Source organism: Halichoerus grypus, chromosome 8 (genome assembly GCF_964656455.1).
Source record: "Halichoerus grypus chromosome 8, mHalGry1.hap1.1, whole genome shotgun sequence".
NCBI lineage: Eukaryota > Metazoa > Chordata > Mammalia > Carnivora > Phocidae > Halichoerus > Halichoerus grypus.
In genome coordinates, this window is record NC_135719.1 from 42,902,228 (window position 1) to 42,928,707 (window position 26,480).

Genomic DNA, 26,480 nt, shown 5'->3' on the forward strand with positions numbered 1-26,480 from the left:
TGTGGAGGGGAGAAATGGGTCCCCAAAGGAAGGGATGGTGGGTAAATAAGCAATATGCATCCACTGTATTCCACCCCTTTATTGCCCAGCAGCTACCTATATTTTTCTTGACAAACATACATTTCAAAAATGTGCTTGCCCAACAGTGAAATGATCCTAGGCGCAACAAAAATGGGAGACAAAATGGAATCCTGTCCAATTGCTTTACTGAACTCTCAGTCCAGGGTCCTTTTGTGATGTGCAATTCTTCATCAGGTCTGGATGTAACTTATGATTCTACAATCTATGGCTAAAAGATCAATTTAGCTACCCCTGCATAACCAATATGAAATGGGAGGGGGAAACAGGATAAGTATTTTTTTAAAAGAAAGAAACCTTCCATTTGGAATAGGGGAGAAGAAAAAACAATGGTCACTAACCTATAGCATATAGTACGTCTTTCTGGGTTGTGGAACGAGTTTCTTGGTTAACAAAACTGATTGCTCTTAGTCCTTTCCACTGGGAAGCATCTCCTATTATCCATTGTCCTTTATGGAAATCCCTCAGAGGATGCTCCTTCTGGAACTGAAGGATTCCTCTTCCCTTTGGACATGGTTTTGGACCGCACCTTAAAGACTGCCTTAGAGATTATGCGTTCCCAGAGCCATGTATACCAGGGGTGAGGATTCTCTGGTGATACAATTCCTTTCAAACCAATTGCTTTTATTCCTGGGCCCTCTGTGAGCTAGGAACCATCTTCAAGAATCTTGCTGAGTCCTTGTCCTTGAACCTGGATCAGGCCCTTGCGGTTTCTGTTTCTTAGCAATAGGTCACACTTTGCCCATTCCCCTCCCCCTCAGCTTCATGGCTTCCACAATGGTCTGTCTATGGTGATAAGTCAATCTTAATCTGCTCAGTGCCCCCCCCCCTAAAAAAACCTATTATCTATTCAACACTTGGCCGGCTCATGCTCCAGTAGCCCTGACCAGATAGTCAAAATCCCTGGGTGGTACTTACTCCTACATCTCAGCCCCAAGGAGATGCTTAGGATAGGAGTGAGACAGCCACACAAGCACTCCTTTTGGCCAACCTGCAGCTTGCTCTGTTCCCCGCCCCCTGGCCATGGTCCATTATTACACTGAGGCCACATCACCAAAGCAGTTCTAAGAGGAGTCTGTCCATGGACATCGAATTTGCGGGCCCTCTGAGAACTGGTATCACTTGGGGACTGCGAGCAGGCTCTTCAACCTTTGTCAGGGCCTCTGGAATTTCTTTCTCCCTGGATGCAGCCTGGGTGTCTTAGATGTAGGAAGAAAAGACCTCTAGTCTGAGATAGGATGGATGACCTCTGACATCGGAAGCAGCTCTGGATCTGGTATGTATTCTGACCAGATCTGCAGTCTTGCCTCTGCCTCAGTGGAGCATAACATGCATGGAATACCCTCCCAAAGGAGGTGCTAAGAACATGGAAATCACAGGATCTCCTTGGATAATTTCCAGCTTCAGTTGTGATCTTTGGACATCCACTGTTTTGACCACACCTGCCTGCCTCGCGACACGGCCAAATCCAGCAGGAACTCAGAGGCTGCTTTTGGCCTCCGGGCCTCCCCTCATGGCCCGTACGTGTATACAATGATGTCACACAACCTTATGTTTTTGGGAAAACCAGTGAAGGAAGAAACCTCATAGGCTCAGGGAGTTCAGAGCCAATGCAGTCTAAGTGGCTGCCTTTCCAGGCTGAGCCATGTGGGGTCCACAAAGAGGTGACCAAATCTGTGCCAAGCGCAAACTCGGAAAGGGCAGAGAGCCACCCTTTCTCTCCCTAGTCCCAGTTTTACACACTGCTATCCGTGTTCTCCACCCTCCAGCAGCCTGGGTTGATCAGAGCCTTTGACTGCCCGGCCATCTGTAGAGGAGACTTTGAACTTCCAGGCTCTGGCCTCCTGCCTTTGAGATGCCTAAGAGCAGAGACCCAGAAATCAGAGCAGGCTGCAAGCCTGGGTCTGACTTTTCCCAAGGGAAGTATTAGGTGCCCAGGAGAAAATGCAGGGAAGCACGAAGACAGCCTGTGAAATGAGCCTCAGCTTCCCCTATGGAGTAGGCTAGAAATGGCCTGATCTCCATCACCCCCACCCGCCCAACCCCCAACCTTGGCCCTGGACTCCTGATAGGAAGCCAGCAGTCTCGGCTAGATTCTCTGCATTTGGGCAGGAAATCTGCTGTGTCCACAGGACCTTCTAGCTATCTCACTGTTGGGACTTAATGTTGGGACAGGGGCTTTGATTGTGGCTCTATGTCTTAACCAAAGTACTCTAGAAACAGACTCTGAGACAAGGGTTACAGTGCTCACACTATTTGGGGAGATGGAAGGATGATGAGAGGGGAAGAGAGACATGAGTCAGGAAAGATGTGAAGCAATGCAAGACAAGGTATTACTGTGTTGGCGACGTCTTCACATGAGCCATGAGGAGAGAAGAGGTCACATGACAGTGTTGTTTGCTAAGGACATGGTGTTTGCAAGGAGAAACCACCTTGGAACAGTTCACCAAGAGGAGAATTGGGAGGGAGTTTATCCATCTGTTCCTCCCCTCACTTCCTGTTTCCCACCGACCAAGGTGCATCCCCCAGAGAGCTACCTCCACCGTACTTCCGAGTTGCATCATTTGCCCCCAGGTGGCTGCTTCGGAAGTCAGATCCCATGACCTGCCATGTGGCATTTCTACCACAGATGTGGAAGGGCAGGGGCTATTTGGCATAGGTGGGGATTTAAGTTTAAGAAGGCACATGAGGTTTGTGACCAATATATCCTACATTTTCCCACAGGATTCAAAGCCAATATCCCCAGGCACACAGAATCCCCAGCACTGTCTGAATTCTAAGTGAAATAAATATTTATTTTTGGGGGGAAAAAAAAAGATGCATTCAGGTGTGGCGTGGAGGATCAGACTTTTTCTTTTGAATTTCTCAGGCCGTAAGCTCCAGTATCTCCTGTTGGATGTCCCATGTCTCTGCTTTTGTTTTCACTCACTTAAACTTGAGGAAGAGGATCTGGCTTTTATAATCTATAAGACGTGTGATGACCCTTGGCAGTCTAGCTTGCTGGCCACAGGCAGAAAGGGCAACTCTGAACAAAGCTGGGTATAATTCTGGTTCTGCCAGCATGGAAGCAAGCAGAACTGCAGGACCTTAATGAAAATCTTAAGAGGCCAGCACACTTCAACATCCAGACATTTTTCCAGTTTGTTCCCAAGATCTCCATCTAGGATGGATGCATGACCCAAATCTCAAGATAAGACAGAGGATCATTTAACCAGCTAATTTGATATCACATAACAGGGATTTCCAACTTCCCAGCCAAGGACTGTCAGATCCCCACTGCCCCCATTTCACTTCGGTTCCACCATTCTAGAGTCTGCACACCCCATTCCATTTTTGTATTAGAACTGGTTGGGTGACAGGTGATAGAACCCAACACAAACCAGCTTAAGCAAGAAGGAACTGAGAGGTGTAGTGGTATTACTGATTTAGGCGGGGCTGAATTCAAGGGCTCAATTAAATGTCATCAGCTAACCCTCACTCCATCTCTCAGGGCTCTGCTTCTCTTTGTGCCGTGGTCCCATTCTCTTTCCTGTCACAGACACACTTTCTCCATGGGGCAGAGAGAGCTGGATGCCAGCAGCTTCAATCTCATATGCTCCTAGCACCATGGCCTTAAAAGCAAGAGAGCTTTGAAGAGAAAACTGGCTCTACTAAGGTCACAAACTCATGCCTAAACTAATCACTTTGAGCAGGGTGATGGGTCATGTATCCATCTCTGTGGGGTGAAAGGGGGAGGGGGCATTGTGACTCTCAGCCCCATTGAGGACTTATGGAGTGTAAAGACATGTCCTGCAGGGTCTGTAAGAATGTGTGATTTGACCTGGCTGGAGTTTAGGATGCAGATGAAGGAGTAGTGAGAGTCAGGTGGGAGCCAGGTCCATAGAAAGGGTATCAGATTTATCATGGGGACAGGAAGGAGCCACTGAAGGGCTTTAATAGAGGAGTGACATGATCAGATTTGTGTTTTAAAAAGATTCCGCTGGACAGCTAAGTGGAGAATAGACCAGAGGAGTAGATACTGGGATTGAGGGTCTAGTTAGGAGGATAGTGCAATGGTTCTGGTGAGGAAGAATAGGACTATAAAAGAGAGATTGATTTAAGATGTATTCAGAGGTAAAATGTAAGATGTTTAAGATAAAATTGGTTTTGTTTAAATGAAGGTGGGAGAACTCTAAGATGCTTCTCTCTCAGGGTTCAGGCCGAACAAGTCGTAGATGCTATTTACGAATCTAGGAACATGGAAGAGATGCAGACTGACAAGAAGATGTGTTTGTCTATGAGACGTACAAATGGAGTTGTCTAAAAGGCAACTTATCCAAAAGGCAACTTGGAGTTCAAGAAGGAAAGGAGGGAGATAGACATTTGGGAGTCCTAGTCACCTGCAGTCAGGGTGCCACACAGGATGATTTAAACAGAAAAGCCATTTGTTGAAAGGGCACTGGGTGGGTGATAGTATTGCCAAGCAGGGCATGCAAGCTTGGGAAATGAGTGGGAACAATGGGAGGCCAGTCTACCAGAGCAAAAGCCAAAGTCATATGTCATAACCAGACAGTGAGAATACTGTGGATTTCATCATGAGTGGGTGCTTGATGTTACCACCACCAGTACCCATACCACTATAGCCCCCATGCATGGGAGAGAGCTGACCTTGCTGTGTCCACTGCCAGGATGAATTCTCCATGGTTCTATTTCTCTGAATCATTTACCCCAGAATCTAAACTTCTGGGGGCTACTTTGCTAGGCCTAGGTCACATGCCTCTGTCTTAGCTGCCAACCTTTTCAATGTCTGTCATGGAATGTAGGCTCTGCTTATCTCCAAGACTTGTAAGAAGAAGGGGAATCAGATTCTGAGAAGCCCCAAATTACCAAGATCCGCTTCGGGTCGGTGCTGTGGAGGTCACTAGGAAGAGTGAGGAGATGAGAAATTGGTGTGGACTAAACTGTTTTCTCATTTTTGGGGAAGATTTTTATTTTTAAGTAATCTCTACACCCAATGTGGGGCTTGAACTCACAATCCCAAGATCAAGAGGCGCATGCTCTACTGCCTGAGCCAGCCAGGTGCCCTGTTTTCTTATTTAAATAGTGAACGACACAAAAGGAGTCCATGAAGGATGCTGAGGAGTGTAGTGAGTGTAGGAAAAACTGGAATTGTGTAGCCCATAGGAGCTAACAGAGAAAAGCGGTACAGGGTCAGGGTGATCAACAAAGCTAAATGACATCAAGTGGTCAAATAAGTTAAGCCTGAACATTTCCAATGGATTTTTCAGTTCAGAAGCCATTTGCAACTTCAGTGAAAGTATTTTCAGTAGAGATTTTGGGAAGAGGTCACTAGATTTAAGCACTAGATTTAAAGAGTGCATGGGAGGTGAGGAAGTGGAGATGGAGAGTCACACTACTCCCTAGAAGCTTGTTGAAGGCAAGAAAATGTGCAACAGTCAGTAGCGTGTGGGATTCAAAGTGGATTTTTTTTTTTTTTTTTAGGTTGGGCCATTTGATCAAGTTTATGTGCTGAGATCAAAAAGTAGGGGGAAATGAAAAGTTGAATATCCATGAAGGAGAGGCATAAGTGAAGGAGCAAAGTTCCTGAAGAGACAAAAGGGAATGAAATACACATCACAGTGAGAGGATTAACCTTGGATTTGAAGGGAGACCTCTCTTCTCTGAGAAAGAAAGGGTGGGAGATATTCAGATGCTTGGAGGGGACTAGAAACTAAGACAGTTTCTTCCCACTTGCCTTCATTTTCTCTGTGAAGCAGAATGGGGGATGGTGGCAGAAGCTGCCATGTATAAGGATTGCTGAGTACAGTATGGGCCCAACTGAAGAGACTGAATTTGCAGTAGCTCTGCACTGGGTACAAGTTAGCTTAAAAGATTTATTCTAGATAAATGTGACTCAGAGACCCCAAGGTCAGAGGGCCTCACAAAGGGCCTGGGAAGCTTTTATTTTATTATTTTATTATTTTTTATTAAATATTGTATTTATTTATTAGAGAGAGAGAAAGCCTGACTGAGCCACCCAAGTGCCCCTCTGGGAATCTTTTAGGAACCAGAGACCAATCCCGCCATTTCTGGTCTCTGCCTCTAGATGGTTCATTCTCTCCCTGCAGGTAGTCTTTCTCCATCTCTCATTCCTCATAGTAGCTGGGAGGTAGATGCACCATAGCTCCTGGGTTTTTTTCTCTTCTGTTCAGGAAACCAGTTCAGTCCCAGAATCATATTCTCTCATCCCTAATCCAAAATTCCCAGGAGAGAACATTTACTTAGCACAGCTTGGATTAGGAATCCACTCACAGTTCAAAAAACTGCAGCCAGTGCCAGGGGTCACACAAAACAAACATGGCCCTGGGGCCCACAGATCTGGAGGGCGAGTATAGAAAATATAATTTCCAAAGAATAGGGTTTATGGGGTGGACTAGCTCAAACAGTGTCCATTCACAAGCGCAGTTCTGCAGGATTGGGTGATTTCCCTTATCTTGGTTTAGGATGGGAGAGGAAAGGAGGTAAATGGCTGAAATGACCCAAGATTGCGATTTTAAGGGCAAGCATATTAACAAAAATGTGATAAAAGTAACTGACCATAGGATCTGGACTGGATAGGAAAAGAAGTGAAGCCAGGAAGATAATGATAAACCATGAGGCAGTCAAGATTCATGGGATTCATAATGAGTAGAAGAGCTGGTGGCATGAGATGGGAGGCGGTGAAGAGGGGAAATCCTGGAAGGTTGTGAAATACTGGATTTCGACATTTTACTCATGGGGACAGACTCCCTCTGCTTACCCAAAGTGCTTGTGTTCAAACACTGCCAGGCATGTATGGCTTTTAAAAGCTGTTATGGGGCCCTTGCTAGGGAATTGTTTTAGGGAACAGAGTCAACTCCTTCCCCAACTACTCTGAACTTCTACACTCTGATACTAAGGCCGTAAATCCTGTTATTTTATATCACTCGCTTTTTTCAATTATGAGCAATGGGTGTAACAAACTGATACTAAGACAGTGTTGTGGTCCAGGCTGAGAGCAAGGTGAAAAGACTGGGGCAGGGGGCATCAAAAGGAGGGAATCAGAAAGGAGATGCTGAGGATATCCAAATGTAAAAAACATCACCAGGAAAATCCTGACTGCAAGGCTGCTCAGGAGGGATAGATATGACATGCCTATATTACTCAGGGCAAAGCCTTTCTTGAGCGTGCTGTATCCAGCTAACAAGAGGGAGCGAGGAAAGAGAGTAGATCTAAGATAAGCCTTTCCCCATTAGTGCTGATGGAAAAGAGGGGCATATGGGAGCCCTGACACCGAATTCTAAGGATGAAAGGAGATCTGGCCATGTCTGAGATTAATAATCATAATAGCCACAATTATAGCTTCCATTTATGGACTACTTCCTAGTCGCAGATTCTTATATGTATTATGTTGAACCGTATGATATTGCAGGTATTTGACTCTTTATAGCCTACAAAACGGCAATTTCATAAGGTTCAAGCTATTATTTTATTTCACCCTCACCACAACAACCCCATTAAAAGGTATTATTGCCCCCACTTTACAGATGACAAAACTAAGACTCAGAAAGTGAAAGTCCCATGCTTTGAGGCTGAAGTAAGTGCTGAAACCAAGCTCTGAACCCAGATTGTTTGAATAGAAAGAGTGCTTTCCGGCACGCCACAGCTACCAGGGGAGCAAGACCCCGAGGTCTTTGACTCCCCCATTGCAAACCAGAGATTTTTGGAGTCCGCGGGGTCTCAGGAAGCCCCTCTCAATCTCTACCTGTGGCCCGTCCTCCAACGTGGAAAGGCAGCGGGGACGGTCTTCCCTGCTCATTCCTCCCAACCACACGGGGCGCCAAGTGCCGACAGTCTTTTTCAGAAGGCTCTCCGAGCACCCCCAGAGCCCCTCGTTTTTCCACTCACCCGCCCCAACCCACGGCGCAGGCGCCACCTTCCTCCGCTCCGCACCCCTCCCAACCAGCGCGCACCGCGCAAGCGTCGGAAGCCTGGCGTACCGGGCGGTGGCGCGCCCAGAAACAGGCCGCATGGCGATTGGTCAGAAGCCGGTCACGTGACTACGGTGTTGCCGCGCGAGCGTGCGCAGAGTGGCTCTGCGCGCCCGTGACGGAACGACGAGGCGTGGGGGAGCGCGACCTCGCCCGCCCGGCCCGGCCCCCGCCCCTTGGCCTGCCGCTCCGCCCCCGCGGGGCGTCCCGGGCCGCTCGTCCCCTCAGCGGCGGCCGCACGCGGCCCGGGGTCGCCGTGAGTACTCGCGAGGGCGGCCTGTGGGGCGGCCGCCACGGGAACGGGGCGGGGCGGCCGGGCCACGGGAAGGGTGCGGGGCCCGCCCCGCCTCGGCTGGGGTGGATGAAGTGAGGGGCTCGGACCGGGTGGCTCTGAGGGGCGCTCCTAGGTTTGACAGGCTTCGCTCAAGGCCGGGCGGCTGGCAACACCGATCGGGCACAGAGCTTTTTCCCCGGGAGGCAGGTGTTGGGTGTCTTTGGGGTCTCCGGAGGAAACCGGAGAAGAGCTATGACTGCTCCCCCCCAGGGAGGCCTCAGGGCCTGCCCTGGAAGCGCGGATGGCAGCCAGTGTTTTGGGGGCTAACTTCGTCCTCTCCCTCCACCGGGTGTACCGGAGATAGCGCCAGCCTTTGAGAATCTCCCCTCCGTGGGTTCTCCCCCGCACTCTTTGTTCAGTGGCTTAGTCTTTCTGAGAAAGGAGCACTCGGTGTAGAGCGGAATAACCCCCTTTCCCGGGACTACAAAGCTGGGAGTCAAACCCAGAGTTAAACGTTGGGATCGGAGGCTTTTTTGGCTAGATGAAAAGTTGTCAGACCGAGAAGTGCCGGTGGACCTAGGGAAGGACTTTTGTGATCCGGACTTGAGGCTTATTTACATCTGGCCTGTTCCCATACAAATTCGTAAAGGCTTCTGTCTTAGCTGCCATCATCAGACTTAACACTGAGCTGAACACCCTTGTTTGGGTACTCTTCACACAGTGTATACTTGGCCCAGCTTCTCTTGAAAGGTTCCCTCCTTCACCTCATTTAGATAAATCAGATAGGTCTTTCTTGCTTAATTCATTAAACAACTCCTTTAATTAGTTATAACCACATTACAAGAAAATTGGATGTAATTAGGACCTGTCAAATGTTGCTTAAGTCCCAATTCCACTATACTGATGCTAAGCAACTTGCTTGGCCTTCCTACACCTGGGTGTTCTATGTATAACGTGAAAGCACTGAGATGATCTTTTAGGCTTACTCCTCTTTCAGATGTCTGTGATTCTGTGAATTTCATGACCCACCACTTCTCTTTTCCCACTCTTTAAACCCATTCTCTACCTCCAGGGGAATGGGCATTGAGAGTAGAAGATGGGAGTCCCTTTCACTGAAACAGCCTGGTTTGGGAAAGATGGTAGTCTCTGAATTGTTTCTTCCCTGGACAAGAAAAATTCCCTCTGAACTGCCTTTTTCTCCTTGTGGTAACAGCAGAAACCAAGCAGCAACAGCCCTTGGAGAGAGGCTAAGTTTTTCTTGACTTCTATGGTGACAAAGACCTTGAGAAAGTTGGTACTTCTGGCCTACGCTGCCAACGTCTTACCACCCAGCCCGAGAGCCCAAGCTGGACATTAGTGCCTCCCTCTTTATTCCTCTGTGATCATCCAGATCAGCACCTGACTGTTCATTTTCAAATCTCACAAACCCAGCTCAGCCCTCAGATCTTCATAATTTTGGTTCTCAGCTGCTCTTTAAGGTGAATGGAGTCTTGCTTTTTAAAATCATTTTTGTATGATTTTGTCCATGTGTAGACACATTTAGGTTCTTCTGTGTATCTCCCTTTTGGTTTAGGTGTCTAGCAGACAGTTCATTCATTCATCTATTCATTCAGTAAGTATGAGTTGAGGTACTGACAACAGACAGTAAAGAGTCAAAGCCTCTGCCACCACAAAGCTTATATTCTGCTGGAAGATAAATAAAACAAACATTTTGTATGTCAGAGCATGGTGCTGTGGAAAACTGTAAAGCAGGTAAGGGGGATAGAAACTGCTAGTGTGAGTGTGTTGAGGTTTTGCTGTTTTATAGAGGATGGTCAAGATGACCTTTGAGCAGAAATCTGAAAGTAAGGAGCACGCCATATGGATATCTGAAAAGCATTCCAAGAAGAGGCAACAGCAGGGACAAAGGCTTTGTGGTGGGAGTATACTTGATATGTTTGAAGAACAGCAAGTAGGCAGTTGTGGAGTTTCAGGGATAATTTTCCTGTTCACACTTAGAGTTGACTTTTTAGGGCCCCTGAAAAAGTGAAGGAGTAGCCTATGATTTTTTTTTAACTTGTTAGGGAATTTTCCAACTATACACAAGAGTATGAGAAACTCTCATGAACCCATCACTCAGATTGATCATTGATATTTGCCATATTTATTTCATTCCCCCCCACCCCCCTTTGGGGTGGAGTAGTATTTACAAGTAAATCTCAGATATCAGGCCATTTCATCTCTAAGAACTTCAATTGCAGTTTCCCTTTGCATATTGTTTTTGATGAGTCAGGCACTGCTATCAGCTCGAGGACAGCTATGGTGTTTGCCTTGGCATTGTGCCATATGTCCCCATCCTGGGTCAGTTACCAGGCTTAAGTTGGTTATCTGGGGAATAGACCACAGGTCCTTGGAGCACACGAGGATTTAGAACAGTGGTTCTCAAATTTTATCATGCATCAGCATAACTTGGAGGGCTTATTAAAACACAGATTACTGGACCCCCATCTCTGGAGTTTCTAATTCAGTAGGTCTTAGTAGGGGTCTGATAATTTACATTTTAAATAAGTTCCCAGGTGATGCTGATGTTGAGATCCATAGACCCCACTCTGATCTATAAACCTAAGGTTCAGTAGAACCATATTAGAGACCAAGAACACTTCTGTTTAGGTTGGAGTGGGTGAGACAGATATGTGCAGAGCCGGGAAGGCCTAGATAGTTGTTCTTAATTTTGTGAAATGGCTAGGGGTTAGTGTTTTTCTGACTATTTATTGGGATCATTATTGCATTTTTATTTGGGGAGTAGGTTCCGAGATTAGTCCAGGGTATTATTTTGGCCATGACAGCTCAGACCATGTATACCAGGGGATGTTCAGTGTTGTTGAGGACTTTTTAAGTTAGCTATGATTGTCATATAAAGGCTTCAAGTGATACTGATATTTAGTAAGACATGATGATTCAATTTGAGTAAATAACTAGGAGTAAAGATTCCCAAAAGAATCTGATTCTGTTGAGGGTTGGTACTGTGAAGAATGTTCCTAAATGAACTGACTAGACAAAGTAGCATATCATCTGGTCCTGCTACCATCACTTTTGCCTTCAGGGGTTGATACAGCATTATGATCTAAAGCAGGGACTTGCTCTAATCCAACTCCTGAGCTCAAATGGAACAGTAGTGTCTTATGTTTGTATAGTGCTTTCACAGTTCATTATCTTTAAAGAACTATGTGTACAAGTGTGTGTACATGCATGCAAGTATGTCTCTATGTGCAAGTGTCTGTAATATGTCTAATAAAAGTGTATCCATAAACGTGTGCTTGTGTAAATACCATCTAGCTGTTAAGTGGTGATGAAACCAATTGTTGTCTACTTTCCACAGGACAGTGACTTGTTACCACCACCACAGCAGAGCCTGACATCCCCACCAGATCTCCAGTCAGCCCCTGACCTCACCCCTTCCCTTGTCTCCCTCTGTGGCCTCCTAAATGCCCATCCCGTTGGCCTGTGTTCAGCTGGTGGTATGGAGGGGTGCTGCCTAGCACTGACCTGGGAGTGTGTGTGACCCACTGACCCAATGGTGAGAACTGACTACCCATCTCTCCAACTGATCATCCAGGGGATAGATGGGACAAAGTGCAAACCTCACCTTTTCCTGGTATTTTCCCTTCCACCCTTTTGAAAGGTAGAGTTGGTTATCTGAAGTTAAAGGAAGAAGGAGCATGGAGACTGTATTACTTGGGTGTGTACAGGTAGATTTTTTTGGGAAGGAAGGAGAGAGTTAAATAAGGGACAGAAAGGGAGTGATAAGAGAGCTTAGCTATGTGTGTAGCTGCTTTGCAGTAATGATCCTAGAAGAGACCAGCCTGCACTAGGATCTAGATATGCCTAGGAATCAACATTGATGTTGAAGTCTGCATCCCTCCCCCACTGGCCGCCAGAGCCTCAATCATCATACCTACACTCAAGAAGGCCAAAATTCCCTATCTTCCATCTCTCAGAAGTCAGAGGTAGGCCATGGATATGACCAGATCCAGGAAGAGACAGGTGTTCCCAAATGGTGAGATGAAGGGAGTAAAGGGAATAGGGCCTCAGTTATTCTGTCCCAAGGAGCCTCCCGTTCTTTGTGGGAATCTGTTTCCTATCACCCCACTCCATTCCATGGGATGATAGGGATCCAACAAAGGTTGTATCCTTATTTCTCATCACTAGGACATCAAAGGCCAGTTCTGGAATGATGATGATTCGGAGGGAGATAATGAATCAGAGGAATTTCTCTATGGAGTTCAGGTGAGATTACAGCCCCTAAAACCCATATTGGATAGTCTAAATGTGTGCTTCCCTGAATACAACAAGTAGTGAGAGATTATTCTGGAGCAGAGATAAGGTGAGGATACAATACAGTGTTGGTGTGGTCTGAGCATTGTCTTACAAGAGCTGATCTCATACCCTTGCTCTTGCCTGGGACTCATACCTTTCTCAGAGTAAACTACATTCTTTGTATGTGGAAGCTACCCATGTGTTCTTGGTTGGAAATAATTAGTTTTTGACTCTTCCTTCACTAGTTAGTGGGTGTCATTTCATTCATTATTGTCAAATTTTTAAAAGATTACCCTGCCAGTGATTGCTTCATACTATCACTACCCAGGGCACAATCCTGAGGAGGAATGTTGGACTCTTCAGACAGAACCATCTGAGTTAAATTCTGTGCTCTTCAGCCTGTCCTGAGTTCTCATGGAAGGGATACCTAAGTATCCCTGGTCAGGGTCAGAGGCAAAGCTGCAGACTTCAGGCTGTGTACTTCTTGAGCAAGGCCTGCATTTGGTCCACTGAAAGTTCATAGAGTGGAGATGGTGGGAGACTTGTGTGCCAATGGTGGGTGGCTAGGGTCACCATCAAGAGCCCCTTCACAGAAGCTGCCTTTTGCTTATATGTACTACTGCCGTTTGATTTTCTTGTTCCTGGTGTTTGTTCATGTTCTTTTTATTTTGCATCTCTCTTTCCCCTCCCCGCAAACCTCCCCACTGTTTTCGCTGCTGACTCAGGGGAGCTGTGCAGCTGACCTGTATCGACACCCACAGCTTGATGCAGACATTGAAGCCGTGAAGGAGATCTACAGTGAGAACTCTGTATCCATCAGGTGGGACTCCACTTCAGGAGCAAGCCACTTCTTTCTGAGCTGTGGAAGGCTGGAGGTTTTTTCTTCTTATGGCATGATAGGGGGTCTGTGGACCTGGATAAATTAGGAGCTTAGTGATAGTGGGAGTTGCTCAGAATACTTAAGCTTAGCTGAGAGCAGTGATGAAAGAAGTATAGCCACTTTTCTTAGAAGTTTCCTCTCATTCTAGAATCCCTCTAAGCTGATAGTTTGACCTCCGAGGTCAGAAGGGCTTCTGGCCTGGAGGAAGTCCTGATCGTGTAAGTGGCTTGAGGCTGTAGCTAAGTCTAGATACAGAGCTACCTTCCACTCTTCCCTCTCCCATGGCCCCAGGCTCAGTTTTCCCTCCACCTCAGTCTCTGTTCCCTTCTTTCTCCCTTAATGAGTCTCCCCTGTATCTCTGTAGAGAATATGGAACTATCGATGACGTGGACATTGACCTCCACATCAACATCAGCTTCCTCGATGTAAGTGGTGCTAGTACCTGCCAACAACATGTCTAGCTGGACTTGTGGATTTTGTCATGTAGGCCAGGAGTCTTGTTCCTGAGTGCTGTATTTGGAGCACATATTCTTCATCCCTGTCTTTCCTAGACCATCAGCAGACAGTGGTGTGTACTGTCATGTGCATGTGTGTGTCATATAGGGAAAACTTCCAAGTCCATTCCTCTCCGTTGCTAAACTGGAACCTGTTTCCCTTACTCTTTTAGGAGGAAGTCGCTACAGCCTGGAAAGTCCTCCGAACAGAACCTATTGTGTTGAGGCTGCGATTTTCTCTCTCCCAGTACCTCGATGGACCAGGTAAAGGCAGTGACTTTGGGCATGTAGGTGCTTCAGTTGTGGTCTAATCCAAAGTCCTAAGTTAACTGCGCCAGAGAAAAGCTAGGAATAATTTGGGTATAATTTGCAGGCCATTGGTAGGGGCTTTTCATTCATTTCCTCTCACCTGCTAGCCATCCCCTGAAGGCCTTCTTGGTTAATGAAATGGTTTTCTCTGGTCCCCAGATATTATTTATTCTTTCTGTTCCCCTCGACCTCCTCATAGAAGCTGAAGTGATTTGGAATTGGTCAGAAACCTCCCAGAATCCGCCCTCTGCCTCAGATGCTTGCTTCTCCATCACTATTGGTTAGAGTACTCTTAGAATCTGAGGAAGCTCTTTCACTGAACCGGGGCTTTGGACTCCCAGGAAAATAGAGACATGCACATACTAGGAGCTTTTTCTTCTCTTTGCAGAACCATCAATTGAGGTTTTCCAGCCATCGAATAAGGAAGGGTTTGGGCTGGGTCTTCAGTTGAAAAAGTAAGAACTTTGATCTTTCTGGTTATGGACATATGAGGGGAAGAGATGGACATATGGATGGACAGGCAGACCTTTGGGTGGAATGTTTCCTCCCAAAAATATCTTTCTGAGATGTGCCCAAGAAAGACTAAATAAATTGGGAAAACCAAATTTATGGTTAGGTGGGAGACCCTCTGGTTCTGGGGTGTCTGGCCTTGAGACTTCCTGGAGGTGAGGTGGGGCTTATTAGTACTTACCATTTAAGGATAGGTACAACCCTAGAATTAGGGTCATGCTCTTCGTATTTTCTCTGTGATTTTCTCAGAGTGGGGCTTTAGGAGCTCAGACAGTTTTAGTTTATGGAATGTGTTGAGCGTCTTGCTAATATTTGGTGTACAAAGAGAAATAAATGAATTAGATAGATTCTACCCTCAGTGAATATAGAGTCCAGTGGATACATGTTCTAATACAAGTGAACATGTAAGGTTTAAAAAGACTATAGAGAGGGACACCTGGGTGGCTCAGTTGGTGAAGCGTCTGCCTTCGGCTCAGGTCATGATCCCAGGGTCCTGGGATCGAGTCCCGCATCGGGCTCCTTGCTCAGTGGGGAGTCTGGTTCTCCCTCTGCCTGCCGCTCCCCCTGCTTGTGCTCTCTCTCTGTCAAATAAATAAAAATTAAAAAAAAAAAACCTTAAAAAAAAGAGAATATAGAGGAAGGGGTGACTCAGTCTGGTGGTGGGTGGAGGGCTATGAGTGAATGAATGAAAGGGAGATGATTCATGTTTTCAAGGATGGATAAGAGTTGCCCATGCAGACAGACTCTGAGAGTGAATAACATTTGCAAGGACACAGTCAGGTGAAGCAGCCTGTGTGTAGGAAGCTCAAGTAGTTAAATATTGCTAGTAAAATACAGGGGGAGAGTGGTAGGAACTGAAGCCAGAGAAGTAGGAAGGGGTCCAAATCAGAGAGGATCTTGGGCTTTTATCTTGTAGGCAGCGGGAGCATTGAAGGGTTTTAAGCAAAGAAAGGACGTGGTCAGACTTCGTTTTAGAGAAATGATTCTGGTAGTGCTGTGTAAACTAGGTAGGAGGGGGTGAGACAAGAGACCAGAACTAGTTTAGTAGGAGGCATTTGTAGAAGTCCAGACATGAGATGATGAGGGCCTGAGCCAAAGTGTTAATGTGGGTGAGAATAGAGATGAAAGATGGACTAGAGAGATTTGTGGAGTATAAAATCAGTAAGACTTGAAGACTGATTTGGATATGTTGTATGTGGTCATAAAAACCAAGGAATAGTGGAAAATTACGCTTAGGTTTCCAGCCTAGGTGGGTAAATTATAAAACAGCAAATTAAATAGGGATGTAAGAAGAAGAGCAAGTTTATGGGATAAGGATAGATAATTAGTTCCATTTTAAACATGTTGTTTAAAGATAACCTTGGGGGGGGTGTTGCCTGGGTGGCTCAGTCAGTTAAGTGTCCAATCTTGGCACAGGTCTTGATCTCAGGGTGGTGAGTTTAAGCCCCACATTGGGCTCCATGCTGGGGATGGAGCCTACTTAAAAAACAAAAACAAAAACAAAAAAACCTTGGGATATTCAGGTGGAGGCACTCAGTACATAGTTAGATATGTCACAGAAGTTAGGGTTGAAAATATATTCACTGAATGGGTGGAGATTACAACCAGTGTAGAGTATGAGATTGCTAAGGGAAAACATGATAAAAAGAAAATAGGATCAAGGGCAAAACACCCTTTGACATTCAGACAAAATACCCAAGAAAAGCAGCAGGGTGGGCAGAAAAAGAACACTGAAGGTAGGTCAAAGAAGTTAAGAATAGGAAGCGAATGGTGTCACAGAAGGCAAGGGGGAGAGTTTCTACAAGGAGGGCAAAATGCCAGAAAGGATAAAGGATAAGTAAGAGGAGAACTTAAGAGTTTTTGTTGGATTTAGCATCAAGGTAAGAGCAACCATAGTGGAGTGGTGAAGGTAGAAACTGGACTACAGTGAGTGGTTAGCAATGAAGTAGAAACAGTAAGTGTGGACTGAGATACTTGGATGAGGATAGGAGGGGAAGAAGGAGATGTAACTAGACTGAGGTGCAGAAACTGAAACTTTTTGGAAGGCAGCTATGCTCACCACTATACCACCAACGCAGATGAAACCGAAACTTTTTGTAGACTTTGGGAAAGGAACTGACAGGAAAGGGGGATGATTGATGGATCAAGGTCCCTAAAGAGACAAGAAGGGGCTGAGATCTAGAGAACAAATAGGGGAATTAATAGAAGGGTCACCTTGTCTCCAGAGAATGGAGGAATCAAGGTAGAGTGGAAATGGAAATAGATTTTGTAGTAGGGTTGGAAAATTAAGGGAGCTGGTAACTGATGGCTTCGATTTTCTCTGTTAAGAAGGAAGAGGCTATCAGCTGTAGGTGAAGTTAAAAGCTTAGAGAAGGCGGTAAGGATTTAGAATAATAGCTTAGAGTAATGCCAGAGAGGACTGATCAAAGACAAGTGAAAGAATTGACAGGACTAGCTGAGGGCCCAGCTCAAGTTGGAAGCCATAAGTTTGGGGATATAATTTTTTGCCTAGCAGTGTCAGTACCCCTCATGTCCCTACTCCTTCACTATTTACAAAGTAGAGGGTGGTACTCAATTCCATCCCACTACTTCTGTTCCACTGTCAGTATAGTCATTCTTGGCAGTATATTCCCAGGTTCATGGCCATTGAAGGCTCACCTTTGAGATCTTCCATTAAAGGCAAATCATCTCAGAATTGTTCTGGTCCATTAGACCAGGTAATGGGAGTGGATATTTACCCCTAAGGTAAAGAGGTACTTTAGGACAGTACATTTCCATGTGCTAAGGTCATTATCAGGGGGTCTTCAGACACACTTCCCCACCACAACTAGCTTTACAGCCCCTGGGTCTGAATTTTAGGTTAATTGCTTTTCATAGTTCTATTCCTTGACCTATTCCCCTGCCTGAGTTTTTGTAAGCCTGTTCTTTGATTCCTTAGGATCCTGGGTATGTTCACTTCCCAACAATGGAAACATCTCAGCAACGATTTCTTGAAGACCCAGCAGGAAAAGAGGCACAGTTGGTTCAAGGCAAGTGGTACCATCAAGAAGTTCCGAGCTGGCCTCAGCATCTTCTCACCCATCCCCAAGTAAGTGCTCCCCTAGGAGCAGATCATCTCTAATGACCGTGGTCTTGTCTGAGCTTCCACCCCACTTTCTTGATTACCTAAAGTTATCTATTTTGCCCTCTCCCAAGGTCCTCTAAATTCTGCACCTTTAACTATTAACACCACCCACACGGTCCTGTCCCCTTGGTGTCTTTATCCTTGTACTTCTGACACCAGTATTCATACCTTGTCCTTTATGTAAAACACAATACCTAGCTCATGGTATGTATTTGAAGAATTGTATGCTAATTTTTTCCATCTTTTCTTTCTTTGAACCTCATCTATTACTCCCTCTCCTAAGAAGGCAGAATCTGAGAATAATCATCAACTCCTTGTTCTCATGAGAGGGTGTACTGATTTATTATCTAAGTTTTAGAAATAAATATTGTCTCGTTCTCTGTCCCCAGGCCTACATTTTGTCCCCCTGGGGCCTCTGACTTGCCCAAAGGCTAATATAAACCCAGATTTGTAGCTTCCCAGGCACTGTTATTGACAGACAGACATTAGGCTCTTTGGGTTGCAACTGCTTCTTGCTTAGTACAGTATTTAGCACGTAATCATATGTATATAAACACCACACACACACACACACACACACACACACACACACACACACACAGAGTATTTGGGTTGCAACTGCTTCTTGCTTAGTACAGTATTTAGCACGTAATCATATGTATATAAACACCACACACACACACACACACACACACACACACACACACACACACAGAGTATTTGGGTTGCAACTGCTTCTTGCTTAGTACAGTATTTAGCACGTAATCATATGTATATAAACACCACACACACACACACACACACACACACACACACACACACACACACAGAGTAAATGAAACATCCTGTCCAAGGGATCATTCCATACCTGGCCTAGATGCCATAGAGATTGACTGAGACTTTGCCTCTGCCTGTTCTCCATGTTCCAATCTGAAGAACACACAAATAATGACATAAGAATCAATTCAGGTTTGTGATCTACTTGTTTTAAAAGTGTTTAAGATCCAATGGAACTTTCCTCAGGTAGTAGTTCTTCTTTGGCTTAAGTCACTTCACCCATCCTGGCCTAGGACACACTTACCTCCAGTGTTTTTTTTTTTTTTTAATTAAAGGTTTTTATTTATTTATTTGACAGAGAGAGACACAGTGAGAGAGGGAACACCAGCAGGGGGAGTGGGAGAGGGAGAAGCAGGCTTCCCGTGGAGCAGGGAGCCCGATATAGGGCTCGATCCCAGGACCCTGGGATCATGACCTGAGCCGAAGGCAGACGCTTAACGACTGAGCCACCCAGGCGCCCCTCTCCAGTGTTCTTCTAGGGCTCATTCTGAATCCGCAGTTTCATCACTTCTCTTTGCTCTCTCTCCAGATCTCCCAGTTTCCCTATCATACAGGACTCCATGCTGAAAGGCAAACTGGGTGTACCAGAGCTTCGAGTTGGGCGCCTCATGAACCGTTCCATCTCCTGCACCATGAAGAACCCCAAAGTGGAGGTGTTTGGCTACCCTCCCAGTCCCCAGGCAGGTCTCCTGTGCCCCCAGCACGTGGGCCTCCCTCCCCCAGCACGGACCTCTCCTTTGGTACATGGGCTGGGGAGGGTTTGACTTGGGTGTCAGGAGGGTGGGAATGGAAATGTGGGAGTATAGCTTCTCAACATGAGGTGGGAGTATGGTTTTTCAGGCATCCTAAATCAAACTTGGACATGTACCATGAATGGGTAGAATGGAGCACATTTTTTAATAGCTGAAAACATAACTGTCTGGCAAGCTTCTCTGATAGTAGGCCATGAAGCAGGGAGTCTGAGCTTGGGCATCCCAAGATGTCATGTGTGATTTTATTAGGTTGTGGTTAGGACTTGGTCATCAGCTGCTGTATTAACCTATCCACCTACCTTGAAGAAGGTAGGAACCTTTGGCAAAAATGTCTAAAGGTCTTCTCTCCAGGTTTGGGATTATTTAGGCTAATTGGAGGTAGGGCATAGCTATTTCTGGAGAATCCTAGGTGATGAGTGTGAGGTCTTTCTAGGCACCAGCTTCATAGGAGGCTCATGATGTCTCTCTTTCTACTCTCATCAGGTCAGTGGTCACTGCAAGAACATCCCCACTCTGGAATATGGATTCCTTGTCCAGGTAATTGAGTTCAAAGCTTCATTCCTAAGCCTTTCCCCTGTTACCTGACTCATCTGATCCCCTAACATCTCCCAGCTCCTCAGTCAGTTAACAGATATTTCCTGAGTTGCTCTGCTCTTAGAACTGTACTAAGCATTGTGTGGATAGGAGAAAAGAAGGCATAGTTTCCATCCTCAAGAAGCTTATGGCATTATTGGGAAGACGCTAACAGATCATGTCTGATCAAGTGCCAAATGATGCATGACAAATTTTAAGTGCATTGGTGTCAAGATATGAGAGGGATTGACACTGATTTCCTTATGATCCTCAACATCCTCACTCAAGTGGTCTTCAGTTTTCCCTATACCGCTTTCACTGCTCAGCTACTACTGGGTTATTTCTTTTTCATATCTCTTTATTCCCTGGACATGCTTTCTTTGATTTTTGCATCTCTATTATCTTTGTTCCCATCATTCCCTCCACTGGCCTTCCTCCCCATATCTGCCTTTTGCAGTCAAGGCTCAATGCTACATGTATCATAAAATTCTTCTCCATTACTCCAATCATACTAGGTGGAAGTGGTCTCTTCTCTCATTGAACTCTTAAGATGCTTGTTGTTTTTTGTTTTTTTTGTTTTTTTTAATTTTTTTATTGTTATGTTAATCCCCATACATTACATCATTAAGATGCTTGTTGTTTTGTATGGCACCTGTGTGTCACATACCATATACTTTGAGTTGTAATTAATTTGTATACATGCCACATCTCCCTTGTTGGTGTTGAGGGTTTGAGAAGACAATCTTTTATGTTATTGCATAATCAAGGAGACCATTCACCAAACCGGGTACATAGTGGGCATTCAGTACATCTGAGTGAATAAAAGCCCTTGCATGTCCCTTTACCAGCCCAAAAATATGTGAAATGGGAACAACTTGATTCATACAAAACCTGGTACCTGATAGAAAGAGTCATGGTAAGACAGAGTGTGGTTTGGGGCGCCTGAGTGGCTCAGTTGTTGGGCGTCTGCCTTCAGCTCAGGTCATGATCCCAGGGTCCTGGGATCGAGCCCCGCATCGGGCTCCCTGCTCTGCGGGAGGCCTGCTTCTCCCTTTCACACTCCCCCTGCTTGTGTTCCCTCTCTCACTGTGTCTCTCTCTGTCACATAAATAAATAAAATCTTAAAAAAAAAAAAAAAAAGACAGAGTGTGGTTTTATTTTGTTATTGTTTTTTTTTAGGTTTTGTTTTTGTTTTTAAGTAAGCTCTACACCCAGTGTGGGGCTTGAGCTCATGACTCCGAGATTGAAAGTTGTGTGGTCCACTGACTGAGCCAGCCAGGTGCCCCTAGACAGGGCGTTTTAAAAAATTCTTTAGTAATGAGCACTGGCTGTTATATGCAACTGATAAATCACTAAATTCTACCCCTGAAACTAATAAAACACTATATGTTAACTTAAAACAAATTTTTTTTAGGGTATTGCCAAATGGCTCTGGATTTGTGCTCTCTTCCCAACAGAATTGTATCTATGCTTTTGACCAGTGGACAGGCTGATTGTTCTGGGTAGTTGAAATGGCTTCTCAGGCCTCCTACCATGTAATCATGGACTGAATATTCACCTATCTCAGAGGGACGATCTGTAATTACCACAACTAAGGTTAATAGTTTGGGTAGTACCTGTTAATGTTTATAAAATACTACCATGAAGGGGCACCTGGGTGGCTCAGCCATTAAGCGTCTGCCTTTGGCTCAGGTCATGATCCCAGGGTCCTGGGATCGAGCCCCGCATCAGGCTCCCCGCTCCACGGGAAGCCTGCTTCTCCCTCTCCCACTCCCCCTGCTTGTATTCCCTCTTTCACTGTCTCTCTGTCAGATAAATAAAATCTTTAAAGAAAAAATACTTTCATGAAATTATCTCATTAATTTCCATTCCTCTGTGGGGTTAATAATACCCACTTTATAAATGAAGAAACAAGGCTCAGGTTAACTGATTTGCCCAAAGTTATATATGTTATTAAGTGGTAGAGGGGGGTAGGATTTTAACTCAGGTCTTCTGCCATGGCTGTTCCTGTGTTTACTGTAATATATAGTTGCAGCTCTAGAGTTGGGCCATCAGTTTAACTAAGCGCAGGGCCCAGGAATAGATTCTGCCTTAGGCACAGGGCTGGGAGTAGGGAGAGTAGCTGGAAAGAAGCTTAAATAATTTCCCTTACCTGTGCCTGTACTTCCAAAGGACTTGATACAATCTCTTCTCTCCTCAGATCATGAAGTATGCAGAACAGAGGATTCCAACGTTGAATGAGTACTGTGTGGTGTGTGATGAGCAGCATGTCTTCCAGAATGGGTCCATGCTCAAGGTATATGCCCTAATTTGTGACCCTCTTCCCTTGGACCCTTAGCCAAGGCGCCTTCACTCCTCATCTCGCCTTTCTTCCTTTCTTCCTAGGTCTATGGTAAAGGTAGAATTCTGTCCATACTCCCTGAGACTCTAGAAATAATTGTTTTTCTCAGAAAACAAATCTCAGCAGTCCTGTTTGGAAAGATGAGGATATATGAACATTTTTGAAGTTATAACCCCCACCCAATATTTAAAAATAGGGATCAGGTATTGATCAAGATGATTGCATATGATGGTGTTCTCAAGGACTCCCAAGTCTAGGTAGGTGGACAGACACTGCACTGTAAGTATGGAGAGGAGACACGAGCAGTGTTGTGGAAACTCACAACAGAGAACCTCTAACTACCTAGGGAAGTCATGGAAGGCTTCATAGAGAAGATAGCATTATCTCTCAAACTTATACATAAGGCGTTTTAATTAAGACTAATTTATAGTTTTCTTATGATGTAGAGGGCCCCAAATTCCTACCTCATTTTAGAGTTGTCTGAGGTCAGATTTGTCCTCTCTATAACACCTTCTTACTGCACACCCTGTGCCACTACTGTCTGTTTAATATGTCCATCCAGCCAGCCGTCTGTACTCGTGAGCTGTGTGTTTTCTCCTTTTACACTCTGGGAGTCATGTCCGGAGCTGCAGAGGAGGTCGCCACTGGAGCAGAGGTATGGGAGAGGGAAAAGCTGCTGGGGAACTGGCATCAAGAAAGGCCAGGCAACCTAGCAATTTCACTCCTTGCAATTTAACCTCCAGAAATGCTTACATGTGTAAGGATGTTCAAGATACTCTTGTTTGTAATAGTGAAAAAAAAAACATGGATACAATTCCATCTCTGGGGTTCTGTTAAAGATACCATGGCATGTCCTTACAGTGGAAATACTATACAGCTATTACTTATGGGTAGAACATTATATATAAAAAAGATAATGCAACAGTAAGTGTAGTGTAGTTTTTTTTTCAGTTGCCTATTTAATAAAATAACTAGTTCCATAGGAAGAATAATCTGAAAGGATAGACATCAGACTTAGTAGTACCTGTGATGTGTGAGATTTGTTTGGGGGTGGGGGACGATTTTTATCTTTTCTTTAGTCACTTTTTAATTCAATGTTACTTGAATTTTTATAAACAGCCTGTATTTTCTAATGAAACCATAAGCATATTTGCTTTTAAAAAAGAACAGCAGAGAGAAGTGCTGAGAGCCTCCAAAAGGTGGACCTATGCTGGATACTATGTGACTCCCAGCTCTGGGAGATCCTTTAGCTTCTGCCCTCTTTCTCTCTTTTCTCCTAAGGTGGTGGATCTGTTGGTGGCCATGTGTAGGGCAGCTTTGGAGTCCCCTAGAAAGAGCATCATCTTTGAGCCTTATCCGTCTGTGGTGGACCCCACTGATCCCAAGACTCTGGCCTTTAACCCCAAGGTATCGTTGCTTGGGAAGAAAGTCAGGGCTAAGGAATAGAAATGGTAAGAGATAGTGGGAGTCTGTGGGCTGTCGTTCTAGTATATATAATAGCTTGGAATGCAGGACAGAAGGAATGGAACACTTGGTTGTTGGGAACTCTTAAACCCCAAGCTTTAGCTGTTTTAACTGAGTTTGTTAGAAGGAGGAGAGAAGAATTAACATTATTGGGTTTTACTAGTGAAGAATATCGACTTTGGAACCAGACAGACTTGGATTCCATTTGAGGTTGGTTCTACTCTTCCGTGGCTGAATGGTGTAAGAAAAGTTGTTTAACCTTTCTGAACCTTGATTTCCTTATCTGTAAAAAGGGGATAATACCTATCTTGCAGGTTGTTATAAAAATGAGAGATAATATATGTAAAGTACTGTATTAGGGTTCTCCGGAGAAATAGAACCAATAGGAGATATATATAGAAAAAGACTTATTAGAAGGAAGTGGCTCGTGCAGTTACGAAGGCTGAGAAGTCCCAGGATCTGCAGTTGGCAAGCTGGAGACCCAGGAGAGCCAGTGGTGTAAATTCCAATCCAAAAGCTGGCAGTCTTGAGATCCAAAAAGAGCAGATTTTTCAATTCCAGTCCAAAGGTAGGAAAAGACCAGTGAGTGTCCTAGCTTCAGCAGTCAGGCAGGGAGAGTTCCCTCTTCCTTGGCCTTTTTGTTCTCCTCAGACCTTCAACTGATTGTGTGAGGCCCATCCAAATGAGGGCAGGCAATCTGCTTTACTTAGTCTGCTGATTCCAAGGTTAATCTCATCTAGAAACACCCTCACAGACACACCAAGAGTAATGCATGACAAAATGTTCGGGCACTCCATGACCCAGTCAGATCAACTTGATTAACCACTGACAAAATTAACCATCACAAGGGGCGCCTGGGTGGCTCAGTCGTTAAGTGTCTGCCTTTGGCTCAGGTCATGATCCCAGGGTCCTGGGATCGAGCCCCAAGTTGGGCTCCCTGCTCAGCGGGAAGCCTGCTTCTCCCTCTCCCTGCTTGTGTTCCCTCTCTGTCAAATAAATAAAATCTTTAAAAAAAAAATTAACCATCACAAGTACCCAGCAGAGTGCCTCACTATTACCCTTCTTGCTATATATCAGGCACTATATAGGTTCTTTACATATGTTATTTAGTCCTCAGAACATCTCTGAGAGTGTAGTGGGAATTTTTATCTTCATTAACATACAGGGATACGAGGTTCTAAGAGGTTAAGTAACTTCCCCTATTACTTCTAGCTGGTAAAAGAGAACTAGCAGGTGATTCCAGAACTGTCTGACATTCAATCTGTGTTCTTTCCATGATATGCTATTTCCCTGGGGCCTAGACTTCTTTTGTACATCTGGCCCTCCCTTTTCATTACATCTTACTCTCCTCTACTTTTCTTCATCTGGGTCTTCTCTTCCTATTGATTCCCCACAGAAGAAGAATTATGAGCGACTTCAGAAAGCTCTGGATAGTGTGATGTCCATCCGGGAGATGACCCAGGTATTCTGCCCTCTGCCTGTCCTGCTTAAGTGCCCTGTTGTGCTTGGAATCCATGGGAATGGAGTGAAGATTTAGAAATGCTACTCAGATTCCTCACTGTATTTTCTTTAGTCTTCCCTCTTCAGCCTTCCCAATCCTTGTTCTCTGTTATTCCTCTTTCTCACTCCTGATGTTTCTCTCAACCTTTACCTTTGCTGCCAATTCCTTCACAAGTTGTTCATATTTAATGTTTTCCCCATAATTCTTAGGGAATTAGAGAAGTGAGGGAAAGACTTTTGCCCAGGGTTGGGAGGGTGAGGAGGGGGCTTGGACTTAAGGAACTAGCCCCAGGGGCCTACATCTTCTGTCCTTCTAGGGGTGGGGCAGCCACATGGAGCAGTGACCATCCTTTGACTCAAGGCTGCCCCTCACCAGACTTCCCCACCCCTCGTCTGCAATCTCTGCATGAATAGACATTCATTTGTACTCACATTTACAGGTGGGCCTCTTCTCAGCAAATCCTATATATCACAGTTCAGATTAACACATAAGATATACCTAGGAGGGATGATTTGTCAGAAGGACTCTGCTTTATGTAAAGTTTTACCACAGGATTCCTTAGCCTGATCTTTTTGGGACATTGATTTTATTTATTTTTGATTTAAAGTCAACTTTTTAGGGTTGTAGGAATTGCATAAAATGAGGGAGACCCACCTGCATGTTGTTTTGTAAGCATTTTCAGTCATTTTCATATTTATTTATGAGTTTTCTCAATCTGACTGGGCTCATTGAGGGTGGGAACCCCATCTCCGCTTGCCTCTCTGTGGCCTTCGGTGCCTACCTTGCCCTGGGCCCTGATAGTCAGTCTGTTGTAAGTGGGAGGGCCCCACCTCTCCTGGGAGGTAACTTTATGGCCTCTGTCTTACAGGGCTCATATCTAGAAATCAAGAAGCAGATGGACAAGCTGGATCCCTTGGCCCATCCTCTCTTACAGTGGTAAGTAGTATGGATAGAATGGTTCATCCTTCGAGGATTGGAAGGGAGGTGTGAGGGTGTATATTAGACATGGAACCTACACCTTCTTTTAGAGGCAGTTTTAGCATCGTCCCTGAGGTTAGA

General features: G+C 45.1%; 1 protein-coding gene across 7 annotated transcripts in view; it reads left to right on the plus strand.

Annotated features, from left to right (window-relative positions):
• The first annotated feature begins 8,170 nt into the window (after nt 1-8,170).
• Nucleotides 8,171-26,480, plus strand: part of PARP6 (poly(ADP-ribose) polymerase family member 6) — a 28,261-nt gene continuing 9,951 nt past the window's right edge. For 3 of the 7 annotated variants that reach the window (XR_013450415.1, XM_036095187.2, XM_036095188.2), the window contains exons 1-16: nt 8,171-8,322; nt 9,554-9,818; nt 11,699-11,896; nt 12,529-12,606; nt 13,362-13,456; nt 13,881-13,941; nt 14,184-14,274; nt 14,708-14,774; nt 17,768-17,917; nt 19,320-19,530; nt 20,026-20,079; nt 22,316-22,411; nt 23,019-23,111; nt 23,738-23,863; nt 25,317-25,382; nt 26,290-26,357. Coding sequence is in view for 6 of the 7 variants with exons in the window: in XM_036095187.2 (XP_035951080.1) it covers nt 11,894-11,896; nt 12,529-12,606; nt 13,362-13,456; nt 13,881-13,941; nt 14,184-14,274; nt 14,708-14,774; nt 17,768-17,917; nt 19,320-19,530; nt 20,026-20,079; nt 22,316-22,411; nt 23,019-23,111; nt 23,738-23,863; nt 25,317-25,382; nt 26,290-26,357 (1,259 nt within the window). In the remaining variant the exon portion in view is untranslated. The other 4 variants (XM_036095189.2, XM_036095190.2, XM_078079132.1 and 1 more) reach the window with 3 other exon arrangements.